This window comes from Saccostrea cucullata, unplaced genomic scaffold (assembly GCF_032062105.1).
Source record: "Saccostrea cucullata isolate Sc308-1 unplaced genomic scaffold, CSIRO_AGI_Scuc_v1 ctg431, whole genome shotgun sequence".
NCBI lineage: Eukaryota > Metazoa > Mollusca > Bivalvia > Ostreida > Ostreidae > Saccostrea > Saccostrea cuccullata.
In genome coordinates, this window is record NW_026931011.1 from 42,154 (window position 1) to 65,453 (window position 23,300).

At 34.4% G+C, this 23,300-nt stretch overlaps 1 protein-coding gene across 1 annotated transcript; it reads left to right on the forward strand.

The window, feature by feature from the left end:
• The first annotated feature begins 991 nt into the window (after nucleotides 1-991).
• On the forward strand, nucleotides 992-21,831 carry LOC134231019 (DNA topoisomerase 2-binding protein 1-A-like). Its single transcript, XM_062712888.1, has 39 exons — nucleotides 992-1,131; nucleotides 2,344-2,486; nucleotides 2,649-2,791; nucleotides 2,898-2,943; nucleotides 3,345-3,431; nucleotides 3,708-3,815; nucleotides 4,309-4,382; nucleotides 5,139-5,266; nucleotides 5,425-5,490; nucleotides 5,854-6,033; nucleotides 6,381-6,565; nucleotides 6,715-6,788; nucleotides 6,936-7,025; nucleotides 7,274-7,396; nucleotides 7,752-7,882; nucleotides 8,053-8,148; nucleotides 8,274-8,378; nucleotides 8,707-8,816; nucleotides 9,151-9,263; nucleotides 9,403-9,462; nucleotides 9,641-9,769; nucleotides 10,097-10,664; nucleotides 10,876-10,992; nucleotides 12,124-12,201; nucleotides 12,315-12,428; nucleotides 12,908-13,054; nucleotides 13,550-13,633; nucleotides 14,126-14,194; nucleotides 14,283-14,564; nucleotides 14,656-14,744; nucleotides 15,026-15,054; nucleotides 15,245-15,567; nucleotides 15,716-15,761; nucleotides 16,159-16,283; nucleotides 16,406-16,499; nucleotides 16,651-16,757; nucleotides 16,951-17,073; nucleotides 20,412-20,728; nucleotides 20,973-21,831. The coding sequence occupies exons 2-39, from the start codon at nucleotides 2,394-2,396 to the stop codon at nucleotides 21,031-21,033; spliced, it is 4,914 nt and encodes a 1,637-aa protein (XP_062568872.1). The 5' UTR covers nucleotides 992-1,131; nucleotides 2,344-2,393; the 3' UTR covers nucleotides 21,034-21,831.
• The last annotated feature ends 1,469 nt before the right edge of the window (nucleotides 21,832-23,300 follow it).

The window sequence follows — 23,300 nt, forward strand, 5'->3', positions numbered from 1 at the left end:
TGCAACTTATCTATAATATCGACATACAACTTATCCATATCGACATGCAGCTTATCTATATCAGCATACAACTTATCTATAATATCGACATACCACTTATCTATATCAACATACATCTTATCTATATCAACATACATCTTATCTATGTCGTCATATATCTTATCTATATCAACATACAACTTATCTATATCAACATACATCTTATCTATATCAACATACATCTTATCTATATCGTCATACATCGTATCTATATCAACATACAACTTATCTATAATATCTACATACAACTTATCTATATCGACATGCAACTTATCTATATCGACATGCAACTTATCTATATCGACATGCAACTTATCTATATCGTCATTCGACATGCAACTTATCGACATGCAACTTTTCTATAATATCGACATGCAACTTATTCATATCGACATGCAACTTATCCATATCGACATGCAACTTATCAATATCGACATGCAACTTATCTATATCGTCATTCGACATGCAACTTATCCATAATATCGACATGCAACTTGTCAATATCGACATGCAACTTATCCATTATCCATATCGACATGCAACTTATCCATTGTCCATATCGACATGCAACTAAACCTTTTTTTGTAAAAAAAAAAATACACTCAAAAAATTTGATGGTTTTTAAGACAATGGAGAAAAATCATATCGGGTGAAAATATTTGACCTTGACCTTAGAGGTTGGACCACTTTAAAAGAAAATTTTAACCTTGACCATAACTTTTGAACCGTCAGACTAGTTCTGCTTATCGTTTATGTGATGCGGTGTGTGGGGTGTGTGTGTGTCATTCAATCGAATTTCTAATCTTCGGATATTATAATTAATAAAGTTATTTATGTTTTAAAGTAAGCTGACTGTTATATATTATACGATATATAAATGGAAAAATTTATAAAAAGTCATATCAACACATGATCAAAGGAGTGTAAGTATTTGATCGAGTTCGACATTACAAAAATTTACACCAAACTTAAATAATGGCGGGTTGGGAAATTCCAAACGTTTAGTCATGTTTTTGTTGACTATTGTTACAGAATTCATAAATATGAAAACTTAAAGATCAAAAGTCAGTGTTCTTTGCCTGTATGAATGATGTAAGTAAAGAGCTAGTACTTAAAATTGACCTTTAAGTCAAGAGTTTTTTTAATTGTTTATGAAAGTGACTATGCAAGATGAAGATTAGCAGGTCCCACATAATCTTTTGTATTACTATGTAAGCCTAGTTTTAAAATGCTATACAGCTTTATATTGAGATTCAAATATAGCTTTGTAAACCTTTTTTTGTAAAAAAAAAAAAAAATACACTCAAAAAATTTAATGGTTTTTAAGACAATGGAGAAAAAGCGTAAGCTTGAAAATTTTTGTATTATGGACTACAATTAAAAACGCAATCCCTACAAAGATTTGCTTTTGAAACCCTTATTTTCCACTGTTTAGGCAATTTTGCCTTACTTTGTGGAAAAAAGCATGTAATGAATCTCGGAGAGATTTTCTGAGACTATAAATATGAACAGTTATCTTCTGAATCTCAGACCAAAGTCTCAAAGTGATTTTTGAAATCTTAATGTGCAGACTTTGCTTCAGCTTTTCAATTGGGACATCCTATTAACTCCCCAATGAATTGACTGTCGGACCATTAGGGCGAGCATAGATACCTATTCAGTTTTAATTGAGATCGGGCTCATCAAACCGCACAACATAGACTCTGACATCACATGACGTTGTATATATGTTGCATTACCAAGCCAAAGTCTGAACAGTGGTAATTGTGATTAAGAAAGTTTAATCTATTTTTTTTATTTGCTATATATCCATTAAAAAAAAGATAGCTTATTTTTTTCTTGGAATTTCTTTTTCATCGGAGAATGTAGTTTGCTAAGGATTATGAGACCACAGGTAACTGCAAAAAAAAAATCATTTTGATCAGTTTGCAAAGTCTGAATTTTCTCTTCGCCAAGGCCTTGCTTTAAGAGCTTGCAGTGATGAGATTTGCTTCTCAACGTTCCTTGGGCTCGCTATCACTAGTCTATAAAACTTTCAGTCCTTATAGTTTCAATGGTTTAAATCCAGCCAAAATCAAGATATTAAATTTTTCATAGACATTATTTGTTTAAACCTCCAATGCCGGAGAATTCCAGCAATAGGCTGCTTCAAACACTGTGTTATATGGTTCATTTCTATAGGACAAAGTCTGTGTAACAGACTTTGTAAACCAATAGTTAATGATATCAGAATGTAGTTAAAGTATTTTTTCAGGTAGTAATATTTCATACATTGAACAATTTTCTGAATATTTGCCTTGTTAGGATGCAATCCCACATAAAGGTCGTGTGATCCAGATAGTGAAACAGATAAAATGGGAGAAGATGAATTCAGGGTCCGCTGTATCATATCAGACGATGATGATGGACAAGAAAAAGCTTCAGAAGCCATGAAACAAGCTCACAAGGTAATTACTGCTAATTAGACAAATGGTATAAATGTACATGTAATCTTACTAGAGTAAACTAAAGATTTCAATTTTCAGAAGGAAAATTATGTTAGGGCTTTTGTAATGTGTATAATTTCATTTTGTATTGTTAAATTGTAATGTTTATATTTTCATTTGCAGAGCCTAATTGAAGAAGGATTCAAAGTTGAGTGGATGAAAGATTCAGACTGCCTGAAGGTCATTAAAAAAGAGAAGAACTGTGCTTATCTTTATGATCCATTTGGTGGCAAATCTTTCAACCATATCAGAAATCTAGGATGCAGGTGAAAATATTTTTCATATAAATAAATTGAGTGTATTTGTGTGTTTTACAAGTCTTTGAAACTTGATAATTGATGTTTTATGTAATACACTTTTGTATCTTTACAGGATATTTGGACCCCTCTGCATTTTGTCCTCACTAGAGTATAAGCTTGTGAGTCTGATTTTGTGTCTGTTTTACATTCTGCATTGATTATAATGTTAAATCTCATTACTTTATACTGAGTTATTTTCTCCCTGTCACACTTGCAAACAGTTTTGCCTTGTGTTAAATTCGCCCAATCTCCATTCTGTTTAAGAAACTGTACTGTGTTCTTTGAATGCGACCACTTTTAAATTTGCTAGCATGTGAGTAGGGCGAAAGGAGCAAAAATAAAATGGGGACGAAAATCTCCCTGTATACAGTGTGTGTCGATATTTATACAGTTTATATACACTTTAACTTGAGTATGACATTGTGATTGTAGTCAAGTCTGAAAGTGGAATTGGCAGGTTTTTGTTGTTGTATAGTAAGAAGGTTTCAATAATTAATTGTATGACTGGTGTTATTTCTAGGACATCCCGAAGAGGAGTGTTCCTGTGTACAATCTGGCCATGAAGGACATTGTAGTGTGCTGTACCAACCTTGTAAAACAGAAAAGGGTAAGCAATTTTTATGATAACATTCTGAATAATTACCAATAGTTTATTGACCGAGAAATTTACATGTAGAACCATTCAAATTTGACTTGTCTTTGTAAATAGAAAGATGTGTGATTCTTTAAGACTCTATTTTCCATTTTTCTCTTTTCTTGAGAGAGAAGAGGGGGGTTGGGAAAAAAGTCTATTCCTAAAAGGAAGCACATTTAGTCAAAGTGGGTAGAGTAATCATACTGTATTTGTAAAGATTAGGATTGTCAATGATTTTTTTTTTGACAGAATGAGCTTCATGAGAAGGTAGAGGCAATGGGAGGCCTAGCCAGCAGGGACCTAACACACAATGTCACTCACCTCATTGCGGGGGAAGTGGGGAGCAAAAAGTACCAGGTATAGCAATGTTATGTCTTTACCAACATGTATGAAAGGAAAATAAAATTGATACTTCTTATATTTCAATGCATATGGTAAAATAATGAAATACAAAAGCTTTCGGAATTTATTAAATTGTGTATTCAAAGGAAACCTGGCTCTGAGACCATAAACTGAGAACAGACTTAAGTCAAAATTTTGATTTTGAATAGCATGTCTCTTAAAATACATACATTATTCAAAAGTTGCAGGTTTGTATAATCTTTCAGTTTAAACATATGGTAAAAATTTTGTTAGATATCAAAACTATATCAAAAGTTATATTCATTTTGAAATTTAAACTCATGTCTGTTCTCAGTTTATGATCCCCAGGCCTGTAAAACCATTAATTATAATCTTTGGTACATAGGAAATCATAAATTCACCTTGTTTTACTTCTAAATCCCTGCATTTTGCTGTCGCTTTATTTAATCATATCTAGTTTTAATAATTTTTGTTGGAAAATTCTTAGGTTGCTACTTCTATGGGGAAACAGATTTATCTCCCTTGTTGGGTTGATAAAGTTTGGGAAGCCTCACAGACCAAGTAAGTAGTTTTTTTACCCATCTTAACATGATAACATTTAAGTGGATTTTTTTCGCAAAGATGCAGATTAATTAATAAGTAATTTTAGCGATTTTGTAATATCAAAAAGGAAAGCTATTACAAACGAAACAGAATATATTGTTAGTGATATTCAATTTTAGTGATCTCAAAAACCTTGCTAATTATGCCATAAATTTAATTCTTGCTTAAATTTCTGCTTATATCATATTATGTGATATGTTTAACTTGACCAGTTCTCTTGGCATGATACTTGAGATACATTTTGTAACAAAGTGGGCATTGATAATGAAATTTATGATATACCCGACAGAGGCGACGGTGTATCACTCAATTTTACTGTAAATTTCGCTCAATCATATGACAGCGTGATCTGACTCTTCAGATCAGCACACTGTAATTTTCTAATCCATATCACCACTCTCTGAAACTGATGGCATAGTACACCGAAACATGACATTATTTTTCTTGCGCATCAAAAAGTTCCTTAACAAAGTGCTTTGTTTTATAGTAAGAAAGTAATATATTATTGATCTCAAAGGTTTTGAAAACTATATTTTGCTAGTTGTGAAGGGGTATATATAATAGATTTATCATTATAATAGTAACTTGGTCCAAAGAGCTGTATCACGTCTCATTGACAGGCGCGGATCTTTAGATCAAACTTGACACTATATATATAGGGATTACCATCGTTGTAGCATTGATCCATGTAACTGTTTATATTTTACACTGCAGACACATCCATGGCAGTAGTGGGGAATTCCTAGAGTACTCCTGTCCTGTCTTCAAGGGTTTGGTCATCACTGTGTCTGGTCTGGACTCGGAGGAAAGAAATCAGGTCAAAAAAGCTGTGGAGGCCGAGGGTGAGTTAATGTTGGAAAATTCTTACGATGATCCTGTCAAAGATTTAGTTCCATCCCTCATCTGTGTGTCCCTCATCTGTGTGAAGAAAATCTTTTGAAGTTGATATATTTTGTGAACTGTAATGCAGTGCATTCATACACTTTGTTCACATTTCTAGGTGGAAAATATACTGGAGAGATGAAAGTCAATGAATGTACACACCTCATCATTAACAAACCCAAAGGTTAGTCTACATAATCACTTAATTAGAAAGAAATATTCATACCAAGAATTTTAATTCAATAACTGAAAAAGTTATGATATCTTTTAACAATATGTTTTACTTGGAAGATCCGGGGGCGTGTTTTACAAAAGAACTTACAACTAAGACCAAAAACATAGGATTATAAAATTTTGCCAAAATTAATAATTCTCATCAAAATCATTTGTGTAAAAATATCTTACCACATTCCTTTTAAAAAGATTAAAATAATTTTTGATTTAATGTTCATCAAATAGTTATTTGCAGAATTAAATTCGGTCTTAAGTCGTAAGTCCTTTTGTAAAATGGGCCCCAGAATGTTGTATCAGTATTTCTGATCTGTAGGTGCTAAGTATGAGTTTGCCAAGAAGTGGAAGATTCACATAGTGAAGTCGGACTGGTTGTATGACTCTATTGAGCGGGGATACTGTCTGGAGGAGAAGGATTTCTGTCTGACCTGTGACAGGGGGGAGGAAAGTGAAGGTGTCAAAACATCCACCCCCGAGAAAGAAAACGGAAGTAGAGGTATCATCTATCAGTATATTATGTTGGATCTTTTTTCTATAATGAACGTCTAGTAGTATGTAGGTTTTGAGGTTTCTTTACAAATGGATATACAAAATTTTGTTTTCAGCCTTGGTTATTATAATTTGAAAGCATAAAAAATGATTACCAGTATTTGTAGGGAAAATTGGCACAAAATTTTTAAACTGAAATCTTAAGCGCCTCTTGCAATTTTTTTTCCTCAATAACAGTGAGGAATAGGGAGTCACTTCCTGATTTCAAATTGAAATATACAACTGATGAAATAATTGATACTCATTACAAGAAAAATGATAAATGGATGCTGTTAATGGTGACTTCTGTTGTAGTTGACAGGATGTCGACATTAGCGGATATCAGTTGTATATCAAATGTATCCACGATACAGACAACACATCTCAACGAGACCTCAGCCACCACTCAGAACAGGAAGTCAACGGATGAGTTCGAGACGACAGTGGAGTCCATAGATCTCACAAAGTCAACATCAGATCTCTTCCTGGATGGCTGTAAGGTAAAGACTCTGTGAAAAGTGAGAGGTTTTATGTAGAATTGAGATGGGAAGACAAAAAAAGGATTCATGACTCTTGACTTTAAAAAATGATTTACAGAATATATTTCAAGAACTAAACGGAATGAATTTGTATTATTAATTTCTTATAGATTTATTTAAGTGGATTTAGAGGAGTTGCCTTAGAGAAACTTAGAAAAGTTATAAATGCTGGTGGAGCAACAAGGTATGATATTAAACTTCATATGAGTTTTACTTCTTACACTAATTCACTATTCATATACATACTCATGTAAATGACTACTTGTACATGTGAATCCGAGATTGTGTGTAGATTTTCACTATCATGCATTTTACAATCTGACATTTGTAGGTTGAACACCTTGAGTGATAACGTCACTCATGTTGTGGTCGGTGAGAGAATTGACAAAGATCTGGACACACTGAAAACTGCAACCTTCAGGTTTGTGTACCCCCTCTACCCAATCCAAAAATGAATATAAAAAAAAACATCCAATGAATTATGACATTCAAGAGTTTCCCGATGTGAATTCTGTATAAGGCTCATGTATGATATTTTACATCCCTTTTAAAAATAAAAATTGACTAGGATTCATCTTTTCTGCATAAAATAATCATTGATAAGATTGGTTTGGTACAGATGCATCAAATACATAATTCTTGTCCTTATGTAGTGTACTTCATTTCTAGGCCCCATGTTGTGACACCAGTATGGATGGCAGAATGTTTCAGACAGGGTTACACTGTAAATGAAGATCCATACAGACTCCCAGAGTTCCCTCCCTTAGACCCCCAGTCGCCTCATCTTAAAGGGTAGATAACATTTGTATTCTCTCAGGTTGAAAATTGCATGCATGAATACTATACCGTAAAAGTGGAAATTTTAGTGAGACGCAAATTTAGCAATTTGTTATTTAAAATTGGTATTTTATTTTTAGCGAGATGTAATTATAGCGATTTTGAAAAAGCTCACTAAAGAAACTATTACAAATAAAGCGCAATTAAATTTTAGCGATATTCAATTTTAGCGATCTCGGCACCCGCGCTAATAATGCCAAAATTAAATCCTGCTAAAAATTCTGCTTATACGGTATGCATATTTGTTTATTGCTGATGAATAATGTTTATATACGTATATAAATTCTGAATTATTATGTATTTTGTGAAGGAAGAAGAAGTTATCTGAGATGAACAATAAAGATGTAAAAGAGGTCAAGCCTGTAGAGAATGCAGGGGCCCCAGAAGAGGATGATGAATTCTCAGACATCATGAGCCAGTACCTCTTACAGGCAGATCAAGGTGAGTTCTTATTCACTAACTCTCAAATTATAAAAGGATAAACCATATATGGACTGATGATACATTTATTTTTCTTTGGTCTAGCACTCTATAGACATAATTGGACCCTGAGACATGTATCTGATAGGTATGACTTGATCAGATTTTGACTTTTGTTGTTTGATTGACAGGTCCTGCTCCTTCAGGGGAGAGAACTGTGATAGACAAGGCGGAAGTCCCTCAAGTAGAAGAGGACATGACACAGAACCCTGAGGCGGAAGATGAAGGTCTGAAAGAAAAAAGTTTATTAATAGTGTACAAAAGACTTTTACTTGAGATAGATGTTACTGTGTGTTTAATAGATCACTTTCTTCTGTAGGAAATTAAATGAAACTGTGTTTCCTTCTTTTAGAAATGCAGGAGGAAGGACCTGTGTTTAACAAGAAAGTTTTCATGTTCTTTGGATTTGAAGAGGAGTACGAAAAAGACCTAGGAGAACACATCATAGAGAAGGGAGGTAAGGATCTGGAAAAAAAACTTTCTAAAATGTTCCAATATTCATATTGACTCACCAAATAAGAAGGCTGGGGGTCAACAAATTAACTCGCAGATATGACATACATGTATTTTAGATATGATATCTTAAGCTGTCAGCTATCAATTGGCAAAGAAAAATTTCATACATTTTAATTTTGAAATTTGATCATTTTTGTATATCTTTATATGGAGCTCTTCTTCTAAAGAAAACAATATAGTCCGAAAATGGTCGCAACCACACAGTTTTTTTCTTGTGGTTAGATCCATCCAATAATTTTTTCTGTTCTCTTTTTACCCCATTTGATAAGGAATCATATCCAAGCCAACTAGTCGTGTAATACCGGATTATGGAGTGGTGCCGATCGATGGATTTCCTGTGGATAGGACGGTGAACGAAATTGTAACAAATGCCTGGGTGGTAAGACTGCTAATTCATTATATACAGAAAATTTGTTTTCTGCTAAGAATTATAATTTCTTTAATTTGCAATTCAAAATTGAAGTTAGAAATGTTAATATCAATGATGTAATTTAATTGGAAATCAAGCATTTTAATTAGTTTTTTTTTCCTGTATGCTCTTTCTACCAAGTAATAATTACTTTGCTGATTTTATTGTTATTTTTGTAACAAAAATGTCATGCTATACTGTGCTAATATGCTTACATAACTAACTATATTGTAATAGTTTACTGTGTTGATAATGAGAATATACCTGACATTTCAGCCATGATCATTTTATTTTATCATTTCAGCAAATATGTTGGGAACAGGACCAGTTGCTGCCTGTGTCCAGCAATGTGTTGTTTTCTCCAATGGACATAAAGATGGACGACGCCCCTCTCTCTGGCTGTGTCCTCTCTGTCAGGTAAATGCTTACTTCTAAGACCTCTCCTGATTTTGTCTAAAGTGACATTTCTTTCCCAAATGAAATGGTAACAAAACTATTCCCATTGGGTTGAAAAATGGTTTTTTTTAATGATATTAATATTTAAATCCATTTGTAGTGGTTTTGCTGGGACAGAGAGAGACTGTCTAATGCATATCTCAGAACTTCTTGGTGCTGAGTAAGTACAGATTTATTACAAAGTTTATGTTGTTTTTACTGATTTTGAAGTTGAAATTTGTTTTGTATCATATATAAAGATTGTTATCCCTCTTAAAAAATGTAAAAATAGAAAAAATATATTGTATATAACTTCGAACTACATATTCTTATAGTTCTTTTCTACCTTATTTTTGTAGATTTCAAGAATATTTTGTTCGTAAGGCCAACAAAGATTTGAAAGCCAGTACTCACCTGATCGTCAAGGAAGCCGAAGGTTCCAAATATCAGGCAGCCAAAAAATGGAACATTCCAGCCATCTCCAAGAGGTAAGCTTACTACTGTATACAGTGAAATTATCACCTTCATTTTATTTTCAACCCCTGCTATCTCTTCACATGTAAGCAAATTTAAACTGATGATTTCAAAGTATACAACATTATCTCTTAAATCTGTGTCTGAGCTAGATTAAAATGGGGCAAAATTGTTTGAAAGTTGAAAAAGACAAAAATTAAACACAAGGCAAAAATAACCCTGTGTACAGAATATGTACAGTACACATGAATATTTGAAGCAGAAATAACATGCTTTCCGTTTCATAACAATATCTTGTCTACTGCATCTTTCGTGATAATAATATTGTTATGTGTTTAAAGGTGGCTTTTCAAATGTGCCAAATCTGGAAAAAGAGAACCAGAGGAGAATTTCTTGATAGAAAACGAGCCATCAGAATCTCAGGACATCACCGCCAGTGTTCACTTGTCTACTGCTAACGCTCAAGGCAGCAATGCAAACAATAATCAGCAGCAGAATGAAACAGCTCAAACAAACAAGGCAGACAGCATTCATCAAAACCAGTCAAGTTTTATGAACCAAAGCACAGCATGTGATATTGCAGAGAAACCACAGGAAATGGAATGTGATACGTCGGTGAATGCTCCTCCACATCAGGGGCAGGTCACTCTAAATACCGGTACTGACAATGATGTGGAGATGAACGCAGAGGAAGAAAAATCTGAGGTGTGGGAATCTGGTATGAGGACAAACCAGGATGATCTGTTAATGGTAGAGATGGAGGTTCAGGAAGGTAGCAGGAGAGGGTCAGTGAGGGGTGAGGAAAGGAGGGGATCTCTGAGGGGTGGGAGAGAGGTGGAGCTACCGGAGAGTCAGAAAGAAAACATGACTGCCATGAAGACACCAAAACTGACCAATCAGAGGGTCAAGGTATGTATTTATAACAACCAGAATATGTATTGGCTTAAAGATACTTGTTACATTATATCAAAAGAAATCTCGTTCATATAGTCTTGAGTTAGAGACTTGCGACTAGAAGAACTAATGAAATCAGAACTATAGTAATTGTTCACAGTTTGTGAAAATAAGATGCATTATATTTCCTAAATCTTTGTACAGAGATTTTATTATTAATTTTCAGGAATTGAGAACAGCAGAGAGGGAAAAGCCCCGAAACTCGCCACGAAATGAAAGCCTGAATGAGTCTACAGGACCCATTGATCTGGAAAAGTCCTTCCATCCACGCTTTGATTTCTCTGTAAGTCTCTTTCTCAGCTATATAAATCCTAAAACATACATGTAGAAGTTTTTTTACATTTAGTATTAAGCATTATTATACCCCACGCAACAAGTTGCGTGAGGTATAATGTTTTTGACCCGTCCGTCAGTCAGTCCGTCTGTCAGTCAGTCATAGTGTCGGTCCTGTTTTTTTGTCAGTGCAACTTCTCTTAAACCGCTCCACAGAATTTCAACAACTTTTGCAGATATTTAGGACACAATGTGTAGTTGTGCATATTACCAGGAAATTACGATTACTTTATTTTTTCTGGGAATTTCCACACTTTTTAACTTAGATTTTGGCCATACCTTGAAGATAGAGATGAACAGTTTGTCAGCGCAACTCCTCTTAAATCGCTGCACAGAATTTTATCAAACTTGCAGATATTTAGGACACAATGTATAGATGTGCATATAAGGAGGAAATTCCGATTCCTTTATTTTTTTTTGGAATTTCCACACTTTTTAACTTAGATTTTTGGCCATACCTTGTGTATAGAGATGAACAAATTGTCAGTGCAACTCCCCTTAAACCACGGCACAGAATTTCGTCAAACTTTGCAGATATTTAGGACACAATGTGTAGATGTGAATATTACCAGGAAATTGTGATTCCTTTATTTTTTCTGGGAATTTCCACACTTTTCAACTTAGATTTTTGGCCATACCTTAAATATAGAGATGAACAAATTGTCAGTGCAACTCCTCTTAAACTGCTGCACAGAATTTCGTCAAACTTTGCAGATATTTAGGAAACAATGTGTAGATGTGCATATAAGGAGGAAATTGTGATTCCTTTATTTTTTCCGGGATTTTCAGCACTTTGAGTTTTGGGGGAGCATGGGGTATGTGAGCTTGCTCACTTTTTATTTCATCTGACACTGTACTTTGTACATAGTTTGAAATACAGTCAGATATATATCATCATATTATATGTGTTACACAGACCTCTCTACCCTTCTGCTTTAAGCACATTTCTTCTGCTTTTTATCACTTGATTATGCTGTTGGGAATTAAATGTTTTGCAAAATAAAGGGTAGGTAGGTCTTGTTACACAGAAATAATAAAAGATCTAATTCGTGAATACACTAAGATTCATTGCTGTTTGTAGGATGTGTTGAAGGATTTGGAAACGCCGGAGGCACAGAAAGGGAAACGGCGTAAACTCGGAAGGCGAAAATCCAGTGTGGTAAGTACCTGTCATACATGGCTTAAAAATGAAAGTAATTACTGTAAAAAGCCCCCAATTGTCTGGCACATGTTTGAGTAATTTGTTTGTTATAATGGTTTTCTCCACTACAGCCCTTTGATGAAATGTTCGAGAAGGCGCTTCATGCTATGGCTAAATATACTGAGGAATACAAGGCCCCAGAGACCATGGACGAAGTAGACGGGGCCTCTAGCAGTACAAGCGAGGTCTGTCTCAATGGAATTTTCCTTACATATATAAAATTCACAGAGAAAGATGTTAAAAACAGTATTTTAAAAAAAAAACCATGAAAATTACAATTCAATCTAGTTATTTTAAATTGAATAAATTTAACTACACAAAGTTTCATTTTTCAATGGATGTTTCTCAGAAGTGTTCTATAAATTGATAAAAAAAATTGTATAGATATGTAAGGGTAAAGGTAGAAAGTATGAAATTTGAACACTGTAGAAAGTTTACAATATCTTGAGATACCGGGTATATACATAATTGCCTTATTTGCAACCAAAACAAATTTACAAAAATTTAAACTGCTCCATGCATCTTTTTTTTATCCAGAGCACCTGTACAGATTCTTATGCAGAATGTTTTACTTGTCAACATATTGAGTTTTTACTTCTTTTCTTAATTTCTAAATACTTGCATGTACCTATGAATAAGTGAGAATGATATTTGTTATTTGTAGTACATGAAGCGCCCCCTGAAGGGAGTTACGATCTACGTCAGTAAGAAGCTAAGCGGCCAGCAGACTGAGCTTAACGACATTGTGGCAGAGCTAGGTGGTGACTATAAATGGCAGTACGACGCCACATGTACTCACTTTATATTCCAGGTAAAGGCAGCCTCCTTAAGCAAACTGGAGAGCTTGTACTGTAGATTCCTTCGCTAGTACTTATTATCACGAAATAACTCTTTAACATCAAATTGCAAGAGCAATAATTCACGAGTGGATGGTTAATCAAGAGATTTTACATTGATTTCAGCACCATAAAAATACATGTAAAAGCGAGTAATTTTATTTTGCAGGTGGTGCTTATAGCAAAATTTTGCAATAATTAATTCCTCGCATATAATTAGAACTCTACAGTATTTCTCTTTGAATCTGCAGAATTAATAAAGGAAGTGAGGAGATATTGCAGACCTTTTTTTCTGCTTCTTTGTGTACCATATTTAACTAATGAAAGATAAAACTTTGTAACTTGTAAAAATAAAAAAGAAACAATACAGAACATTATGTGGACTGTAATGATTAAGATTATGAAGATGGTAAAGATTAATTAAAAGTCTGTTGTAGGAAATTATACACTTGAAATTTAAACCATTATAGGGAAAGACAAATGACACAACCAAGGAATTCAGAGTGGCCAGAGAGCAGAAGAAAATGATCGTGTCCCCGCTCTGGCTTCAGATGGTAAGGACATGTTCTGAGTTTATCACAGGAAATATGGATGGCGGTCTGCATGCATTTTTTTCCTAGAGAAAAAAAAATTATTCTCTACTTTTTAATTGTAAATGTAGTACTGTAAACCAACTATTATTTGCGTCATCTTTTATTCACGATTAGTAAGTTTGAAATCTATCCGCAACGATTAATTTTCATGAATAAAGAAACATTTTCTACATAAATAAAGCAAAATAATGGTTTGCAGCAGTTATTATTCGTGTTTAGGTTGCGAAACTCACGAATATTTCTCGCCCTTGAATAAAAGTTGGTTACAGTAATTGCCTCATTTATAATAATGTAATAAAATTCATCCACAATGCTTTATTCCTGTAAAAATTGTTTGAGGGGTTGAATGCCAGTTGATGTGAGATTGTATTGTTTGGAAAATTATGCAAAAAGGATATGAAACTATTACTTTCTGAATTGTCTTTGTGTATAAATCAGTGTTGTTTGTTGTAGTGTAAAGAGCAGAATGCCAGAGTCGATGAATCACTGTTTCCACACAACTACAACCCAAATCTTACATTGGTGAGAGATTTTATGTGGTAGATGAAGTTGAATAATGGCATTCAAATTATAATTCCCGATTTTATATAGTATGCTGTATTGTTTTAAGGCCATGGTGAAGAAAGCCACCCCGGGACGAGGATCCCCGGTCAAATCTAACAGGGGTACTCCTCTGAGGGCTACACGAAGATCCACCCGGGCAAGTAAACAGTCGGAGAGCTCCGATATTGACGACGTGCCAAAACCCAGCAGTCCTACGACAGTGACTAAAGTTACCGAGTCTAGACAAAACAAAAGGAGCGGGGCCATGTCTTCGGAGCCTGACAATAAACGACAGAGAATATCAACAGACGGTGAATCTGCTCCTACAGAGAAGAAAGGCACTGAAGAGGTAGGATTTCTCTCTTTTATCAGTTGTCTTATTAAGAAGAAAGGTCAATTCCCCTTCATAGGTTTGTACTGTTATTTTATTGTGTTTACAGGAGGAGCCTGAGATGGTGGAGATGGCAGGTACCCTGGATTACAGAGAAGAACTGGCCAAACAACTAAAGGAGGACATGGCTGCCAACAAGTAAAGCTTAACTAGGATCTGTCTCAGTGTTCTGCAGTGAAGATTTTAGTCATTACTTCTAGTTTATCTTACTTTCTATTTATTATTTGTTTCTAAGTAAAGTAAAAACTTAACATGAATTTAGAACGCTCTCAGTTCTAGAATATTGTTTGTGGGTTGGAATATAAACAGCAAGAAGTTTACTTTTTGTGAGTTGAATGTAAAGTTTCACATTTATTATTTAAAATGAAAAATATTCATGAATGATAATGGTAATAATGCAAAATTTTTATTTTCTTTAGAAAAAGAAGAAAAAGTAGGAAACTGAATTGTAAGTACATGTAATGTTGCTTTTAGCTTATAAGTAAATTACTTCAAATCTTTTTATGGAATAATTAGGCAAACTATACAGACTCCAAGTCAGAGAAATGCTAACAGTTTAATTGAAGGTAATTTAATGTATTTCAAGATTATATACATTTTTAATTATCAAGTAAATGAACGAGATTATCTATTTGCAGCCAGTGGTCAGATGAACATGTCAGGGGAAGGCTCAAGTAATGACAGTGGAATGCAGAGCCGCCAAGGGTCAAGGGCAAATCGCTGGAGCATGAATGAGGACCAGAAGACCGAGGCCCAGGTAAAGGAGGGTTCTCTCCCCGAGTCCTCTCAGACAGTCCACGTGATGTGGGACGACCCCACGGGGCGGCTAGAACAGGAGCGACTGGCCCACAAACTACAGAGGGCGTGCAGTCCCACGCAGGACCTCAACAACCTACAGGAGATGATGGACGCCCAGTTCTCTGACGTGGAGGAGGAGGAACCAGTACCTCAACTTCCTGAGGTGAACCAAAATTTTCATGTATAAATTTTGTTGTTTAAAAATGATGTTCATTCTTCCAGTAGAACCAATAGTAAAAGGCTGATGTTTAAATTGAATTTAACAAACTCTGAAATTTTTAGTTCAGAAAGTTTTTTGTATTGATTTATAGACTGAGCCAGACAGAAGACTGTCTTCACCCCAGGCACCCCCAGTTGGTATGTTTTATTAATTTCTTTTACTAGGAAAAACAAGCAGATCCACAGAGGTTACTTGTATATGACCTGTTAATCTAAGAGCAAATTTGTCAATGTATTCCATAGAGGAAAATTATTGTATTTAATAACAAGCAGTGTATGAGAAAAAAATGCAATAAAATTGTTTAAAAAAATAGAGCAGGTTTAAACTTTGCATCATCTATCTCAAAAAGAATAGTTTACTGTGCAGATAAATTACATGTATTATATGTTTGAAAGAAGATAACATTCAGTGACATATTTGTATGAAGTGACAATCCTACTGTTGTGATGAATGTACAGATTAACTTCTATGATGCATTTATTTGGAATTTTTTAAGGAAGATGATTAGAGTGAATCACATTTTCTTTTCTGCAGCTTTCCATAAACAATCTGAGCAGACTGTCCCCTCCCCTCAGCCTGTGAATTTAGAGGAGGAAAAGGAGGGGGAGGAGGCAAAATCATCCCCACCCATCTTCATTTTGTCAGGCTTGTCGAAAGAGGTATGTTTCTTTCTGCTCACAATTTTTCTAAAGGAATATTTTTGTAGCATTAATATAAATATATGCAGATTTATTATGTTAACACTCACAATGTGTTTACTCTGGTTTTTCACTTCATGAAGGAAAGAGATGACTATGGAGTTTTAGTAGAGAGCCTTGGTGGCAAAATGTTGGATGGACAAAATTTTGACCCATCCTGTACTCATTTAGTTACTGGTGAGTAATAAAAACTACAGAGTAATGATTTCTGCAAAAAATTAAAATGCATAAGGATTTTGTAACTATAGCTTTTTTAAAAAATTGTTTTCCATGTAATTGCGTGTGTAAATGTAAAAATGTAAATGTGTGACATTTCTAAATATTGTAGGTGTTCCAGCTAGAAATGAGAAATTCCTAGCGTGTGTTGCCTCTGGGAAGTGGGTTCTACACAAGTCTTACTTCGAGGCCTGTAGACAGGAGGGCAAGTTTGTACAGGTGGGGTGTTGTCTAATTCTATCAAACAACAATGGAATGGAGATAATGAAATAAACTATCAAACAACAATGGAATCAAGATTAAGAAATAAACTAAGGATTTTTCCTTGATTAATTTATAAATTACACAAAGTTTGATCAAATTCATAAATTTTTTCATCAATGTTTACAAAGTAAAAGTTTTTTGTTGACAGGAGGATTTCTATGAGTGGGGTGGGGATGGAACTGCTAGCTTACTTAGTAAGATGACTCCTGCGGTCAGAAAGCTCTGTGAAGCTGCCCATCATTGGAGGCTAACGATCAACTCCCCCTCACAGGTAACTATCCCCTGATTTTACATCCTTATTATCTGTTGTAATATTGCAAAGCCTAAATAGATAAAGTTAACATTCAAAATTTAAAAAAATGGTAGTATCTACACTAGGGATGTCAGTGAGTGTTTGAGTACTCTACCATCACTGGTATGCTGTTTACTAAGTTTGTCTCACTCAGATACACAAAAAAGATGTACTATTTGATAATAATTCTACATTGAGAATAAGAAAAATAGAAAAATTCTTCAGATGTAGATCCTTTTTTTTTTTTTTGGAACAGTGGAAATGAGCCATAGTATTTAATTAAAATGTATTAGAATAAGATATCTGGTAAAAAAGGAAATGAACATAAACTGGCTATCAAAATTATTTTAATGAATATTTACTAAGGCCATAATAAATAAATTGCTAGATTCTCATCCAAATTTTTTAGCTCACCTCGACGAAGTCGAGATGAGCTGATGCTAAACCCCCGGCGTTGGCGTCGGCGTCGGCGTCCCAGGTTAAAGTTTTAGGAGCAAGTCCATTCCCAAGTAACTATAAGCCCTACCTAAACCAAACTTGCATGGATGATGCATCTAGGGATGTACACTACCAGACTTGCTTCGGATGCTGGATCTGACCTATATTTTCTAGACGAGTGACCAGGTTAAAGTTTTTGGAGCAGGTTAAAGTTTTTGGAGCAGGTCCATTCCCAAGGAACTATAAGCCCTACCCGGACCAAATTTGCATGGATGATGCATCTAGGGATGTACACTACCAGACTTGCTTCGGATGCTGGATCTGACCAACATTTACCAGATGAGTGACCAGGTTAAAGTTTTTGGAGCAGGTCTATTCCCAAGGAACTATAAGCCCAACCTGGACCAAACTTGCATGAATGATGCATCTAGGAAAGGACACTACCAGACTTGCTTCAGATGCTGGATCAGACCTACATTTTCCAGTTGAGTGACCAGGTTAAAGTTTTTGGAGCAGGTCTATTCCCAAGGAACTATAAGCCCAACCTGGACCAAACTTGCATGGATGATGCATCTAGGGATGGACACTACCAGACTTGCTTCGGATGCTGGATCTGACCTACATTTTCATTCCCAAGTAACTATAAGCCCTAGCTAAACCAATCTTGCATGGATGATGTATCTAGGGATGTACACTACCAGACTAGCTTCGGATGCTGGATCTGACCTACATTTTCAATCGCAAGTAACTATTAGCCCTAGCTAAACCAAACTTGCATGGATAATGCATCTAACGATGGACACTATTAGACTTGCTTCGGATGCTGGATCTGACCTACATTTTCATTCCCAAGGAACTATAAGCCCCTACGTGGACCAAACTTGCATGGGTGATGTATCTAGGGATGGACACTTCCAGACTTGCTTCGGATGCTGGATCTGACCTTCATTTTCATTTCCAAGTATCTATAAGCCCTTTTTGGACCAAACTTGCATGGATGATGTATCTAGGGATGGACACTACCAGACTTGCTTCGGATGCTGGATCTGACCTACATTTTCATTCCCAACAGGGCTCGACATTAACTTTTTTTCCTACTTGTCCATACGGACAAGTGACCAAGATATTTACTTGTCCGAACTTCAACTTCACTTGTCCAAAAATTTTTCAATTGATATCTTGAAAACAATTACTAAAATAAAAAAATTAAATGTGCTTGATTAATTGGTGTTTTTATGGATAAATAAGACAAACACTTATAAAACAAAATTTTATCTAGATTTCCTGTCCTGACAACAACATAAATGTTTGCAAGTGAATCTGTAATATCAATCAAATATATTCCAAACCCGCAAATGTCGTAAGATCCACGCCATGCACTAGTATGGCTGCAATTAGTGAACATTGATCTTAATCAAGTGTGAACTTAAATAGTGATTGATATCGGGATTGAAATTCGGGTTTATGTAATGTTTCCTTTTTTATTCGATAAACTTAATTCAATCGTTTTTTTTTGAATTATTATTATTTGAAGACTTCTTTACATAAAAAATCACTTGTCCAATCGGACAAGTGCCCAGCAATATTCACTTGTCCGTAATTTTTTTTCATTGGTACCGGACAAACGGACAAGTGTTAATGTCGAGCCCTGCCCAAGTAACTATAAGCCCTAGCTAAACCGAACTTGCATGGATGATGTATCTTGGGATGGACACTACCAGACTTGCTGCGGATGCTGAATCTGACCTACATTTTCATTCCCAAGTAACTATAAGCCCTAGCTAAACCAAACTTGCATGGATAATGTATCTAAGGATGGACACTATCAGACTTGCTTCGGATGCTGGATCTGACCTATATTTTCCATACAAGAGACCAGGTTTAAGTTTTGGGAACAGATCAATCCAAAAGAACTTGAAGTCCTTGATATCTGCAGTATTAACAGTTATGAATATTTGTTTACACGATACATGTTTTTCACGCTACACGCATAGAAATGTGTATATGCCATGTAAGGGGTTAAACACAACTTGCAAGAATATTGTTATTGGGATGAATACTAAATATTAAGAAAATATGATGTGAGATTTGCATTACTTTAACTGATAACATTCGTCGAGGTGAGCTTCGTAATCTTTGATTACCTATGTTTTTAAAAATCGAGGCGGGCGGGCGGCTTTTATATTTTTTTTTTTTTTTTCAGTTTTGCAGATTTTTTATTGAACTGGTCAATCGGTGTAATTTTATCTACAATACCCGAAAAAAAGTCATAGTAAAGGTTCAATTATCTCTTACTTCACATCATCACCAATCGTTTTCAACCAATGACCCTTGTTTAAAATATATACGCATGTACTACATCAATTACCATCTTCTCAGCTGTCAAAATCATGTCAGATTTCGAGGGATTTAAAAAGAAAGTATAATGGTAGATAAATACTGATCCCAATCAGAATTAAGACGAAGAAAAACAGAAATAAAAAAATGGGGGCATGGGTATAAAATCGGGGCGGGCGGGGATGAGAATCTACGAATATTTTTATTATGGCCTAATCAACCAGAAATTTTCATCTAGACAGGGTGAAATCCACATCTCTGACAAACATATCACAATCTAAGGAAAAAAAAAAACAGTATCCATGAGTAATGAATTAATTAGCACAATTAAATGATAGAAGCAATTTTATTGCATTTGCTCTGCCTCATCGTAATTGTAGTAAATATCATAGTTTTAAGCCAGCTTCATAACTTGCAATATAAAGAACAAACTGATAGTTAAGGACAGTTTTCTCAATACTGGTTGTCTTTTCTTCAGTAGTCCTTTGTCAGTTTAATAAGAGACAGTTTTTTTTTAATGCTTGTTGTCCTCTCTTCACTAGTCCTGTGTTGGAGCCTTTAGCGATTGGAAGGTTGTGCTATGTACGGACCGAAAGAAGGAGGACAACTTCCGCAGACTGCTAGAAGCAGGGGGAGCCACTGTGCTTAACCTCAAACCTCCATTTAATAAACCCGTGTCAGCCAGTCATGCATTTTTAGAACTGAATAAGGTGGAAATGTCGGAGGATGATATCGCGACATTGGTGAGGTCAGGGGTCATCTGTATTAAGCCAGATTTTATTGCTGCTCATCTGACCAACAGTCCACCACCAAATCCTGAAGATTTTTGTCCATCAGAGGTCAAAACACTGTTAAAGAGGTAACTTGTGATTTGGTTTTTGCTTAGAGTGATGTGTTCTTGAAGTTTGATATCATGATATTCAATTAATTGATTATTAATCTGCAATACATGCAATGAAGTACAGGTTTTTAATAAACACATCAAAAGAGCTTATTTGTATACAGACTATAAAATTTTGATTTACATGTAGATCATAGGATGAAATTGTAAAATTATATGTACTGAGAAAGTAAAGATGTCAAATTTTCTTTTTCTTTAACAGTCTTTCTGGAAAAAGGAAACTTTCTTCATCAGATGACAGTCGTAAAAGACCAAGAAGATGATGAGGGATATTTATTTTTCTAAATCATGAAAAGATTATAGACTGTTTCTGATATTGAATGTATTTTTAAATCCTGAGAAAAGTGCTGGTGATAGCCATTATGTTGTCTTAAATGTTAGATAGAATTATATTTAACGAGACAAATCTCTGATGCATTTTAAGATGGGCATGTATGAGGATCAATGTCCAGTTATTTGTATCTAATACACTGTATAACAAACAGTTTATTTTTTAAAATAAGTCTCCCAGGAAAAGAAATTGTGTTCATATATCTACCAAGGAAATTCTACCATAAAGTTATTATGATCAATTGAATAACAAATTTTTATTTGTTCTTATGATTTAATAAAGTATTCTTATAGTGAAGAAGACCTTGATTTGATTGCTCTGTGTTCCAGTCATGAAATGGTCAGGGCACACAGTAATACCCATTTCCTTCCTTTATTCAGTCCATTCAGTCTTCTATAATTAGGTTACAGAATTGTTTGGCTGTTCTTTTTGATAACGAGTAGATTTCTGTTATGTCTCTTTAAGTTATTATCTTTACAGATAATGTCAGTTATCATAATTCTACAAAACTTATTTCATTTCATCTCTGAAAATGTCAATAACCCCTATTTTTTTGCTGTCAACTGCCAGAATATGTAATAAGTAACAAGGGATCAGTGAATGGTAATCACTGGAAAAAAGACTGAAGAGAGACTTAACCCACATCTGTAGAATGGCGAAGTTAGTCAATGGCTGAAAAATAGAGAAGTACAAGGCGAGGACAACCCTTCACTTTGAGACATGATATTTGTCAATTCCTAAAGTTCATGGAAAAGTTGAACTTTTTAAAAAAAATTAAGTAACTTTTCTTTATCTTTTATTAATCTGATTCTTTTATTCACCATGAATTTAGCCAGGGCAAATAGAATTTTCATGTCTGTCTTCTGCCACTTCATCACAGTTTGCATTCAGCTCATTCAAAAAAAAAATATTCAAGACATTTTTATCAATTTTTTTTATATGCAGATATGATTACTCAAACTCACAAACCTTTTTTGACTTGTTCTTAATTTTGGCTTGTCCTCACTCTTCTTCTAAACCACTGTTTAGCTCAGTTTCAAAGAAACTAATTAAGATGTTTTTTTAACTAATATGATGAATGCATTATCATTTTATTACCTTGATGTTTTCTTTCACCTTGACACTTTTCTTCAATTTATGTTGAGCTAAGTTTCAAAGACAATACTGGTATTTCCATTTCATTTTTGAATTTGTTTCTCTTTGATAACTCTCTGAAAGCTAGGCAAGTTAATATCTTGATAATTTAGTCGGAATGTAAATTTCACAAAGAGAAAGGTCATGAGCTAAGGAGGCATAATATGCAAGTAAATCTTTTGCATTTGTCTTTGAAGTCAGTGGGCAGAGACTACTATTTAAAGAATCACTGTCTAGTTTGTTGTATGTACAAAGGCATCAACAAAGTTTGAAAGTGGGATAATTTGCATAACATTATGCATAAATTATCCCATGTTTCTGATGTAAATTTCACAAAGAGAAAGGTCATGAGCTAAGGAGGCATAATATGCAAGTAAATCTTTTGCATTTGTCTTTGAGGTCAGTGGGCAGAGACTATTTAAATATTTTTGACTATATTTTTTTTAATATAAATTTACAATTTTATCTCGCAATGAAATGGAAATATAAGAAATTGCTGTCTTGCTTGTTGGCTATGCCTGGGACATCAACAATAGTTAGAAACGTGGGATAATTTATGCATAATGTTATGCAAATTATCCCACTTTCAAACTGTTGTTGATGCCCTTGTACACACAACAAACTAGCCAGTGATTCTTTAAATAGTGAATATTTTTTATCTAACTTCATATGTTCATACAAATTAAGAATGCAATTTACTGCATTTTTGACTCTAGCATTTTTCAAACACTGACTTTATATCTCTTAAATTATTAATAATTTTAATTTCAAAGAAAAATCAAATAGCTTTGTTAAATCTTACATTCTTGTAAATATAGAAGAAAACTTCCATTTTCGTCAGCATTTCTTTACCTTGACCCCACTAAATAATTAATAAGCTCAGTTTTAGAGAAACTATTTAAGATATTTTTATCTAACCTAAAACATGTATGCTGATATATATTGGTTTTGTTGCATTTTATGTTAATGTGACTGTCCCTGTGAAGAATTTTTCACTCATATGGAGAGGTATATATATATTGGTAAAGCTATTTAATTGCATCATTTTTTACATCATTTTTGTTG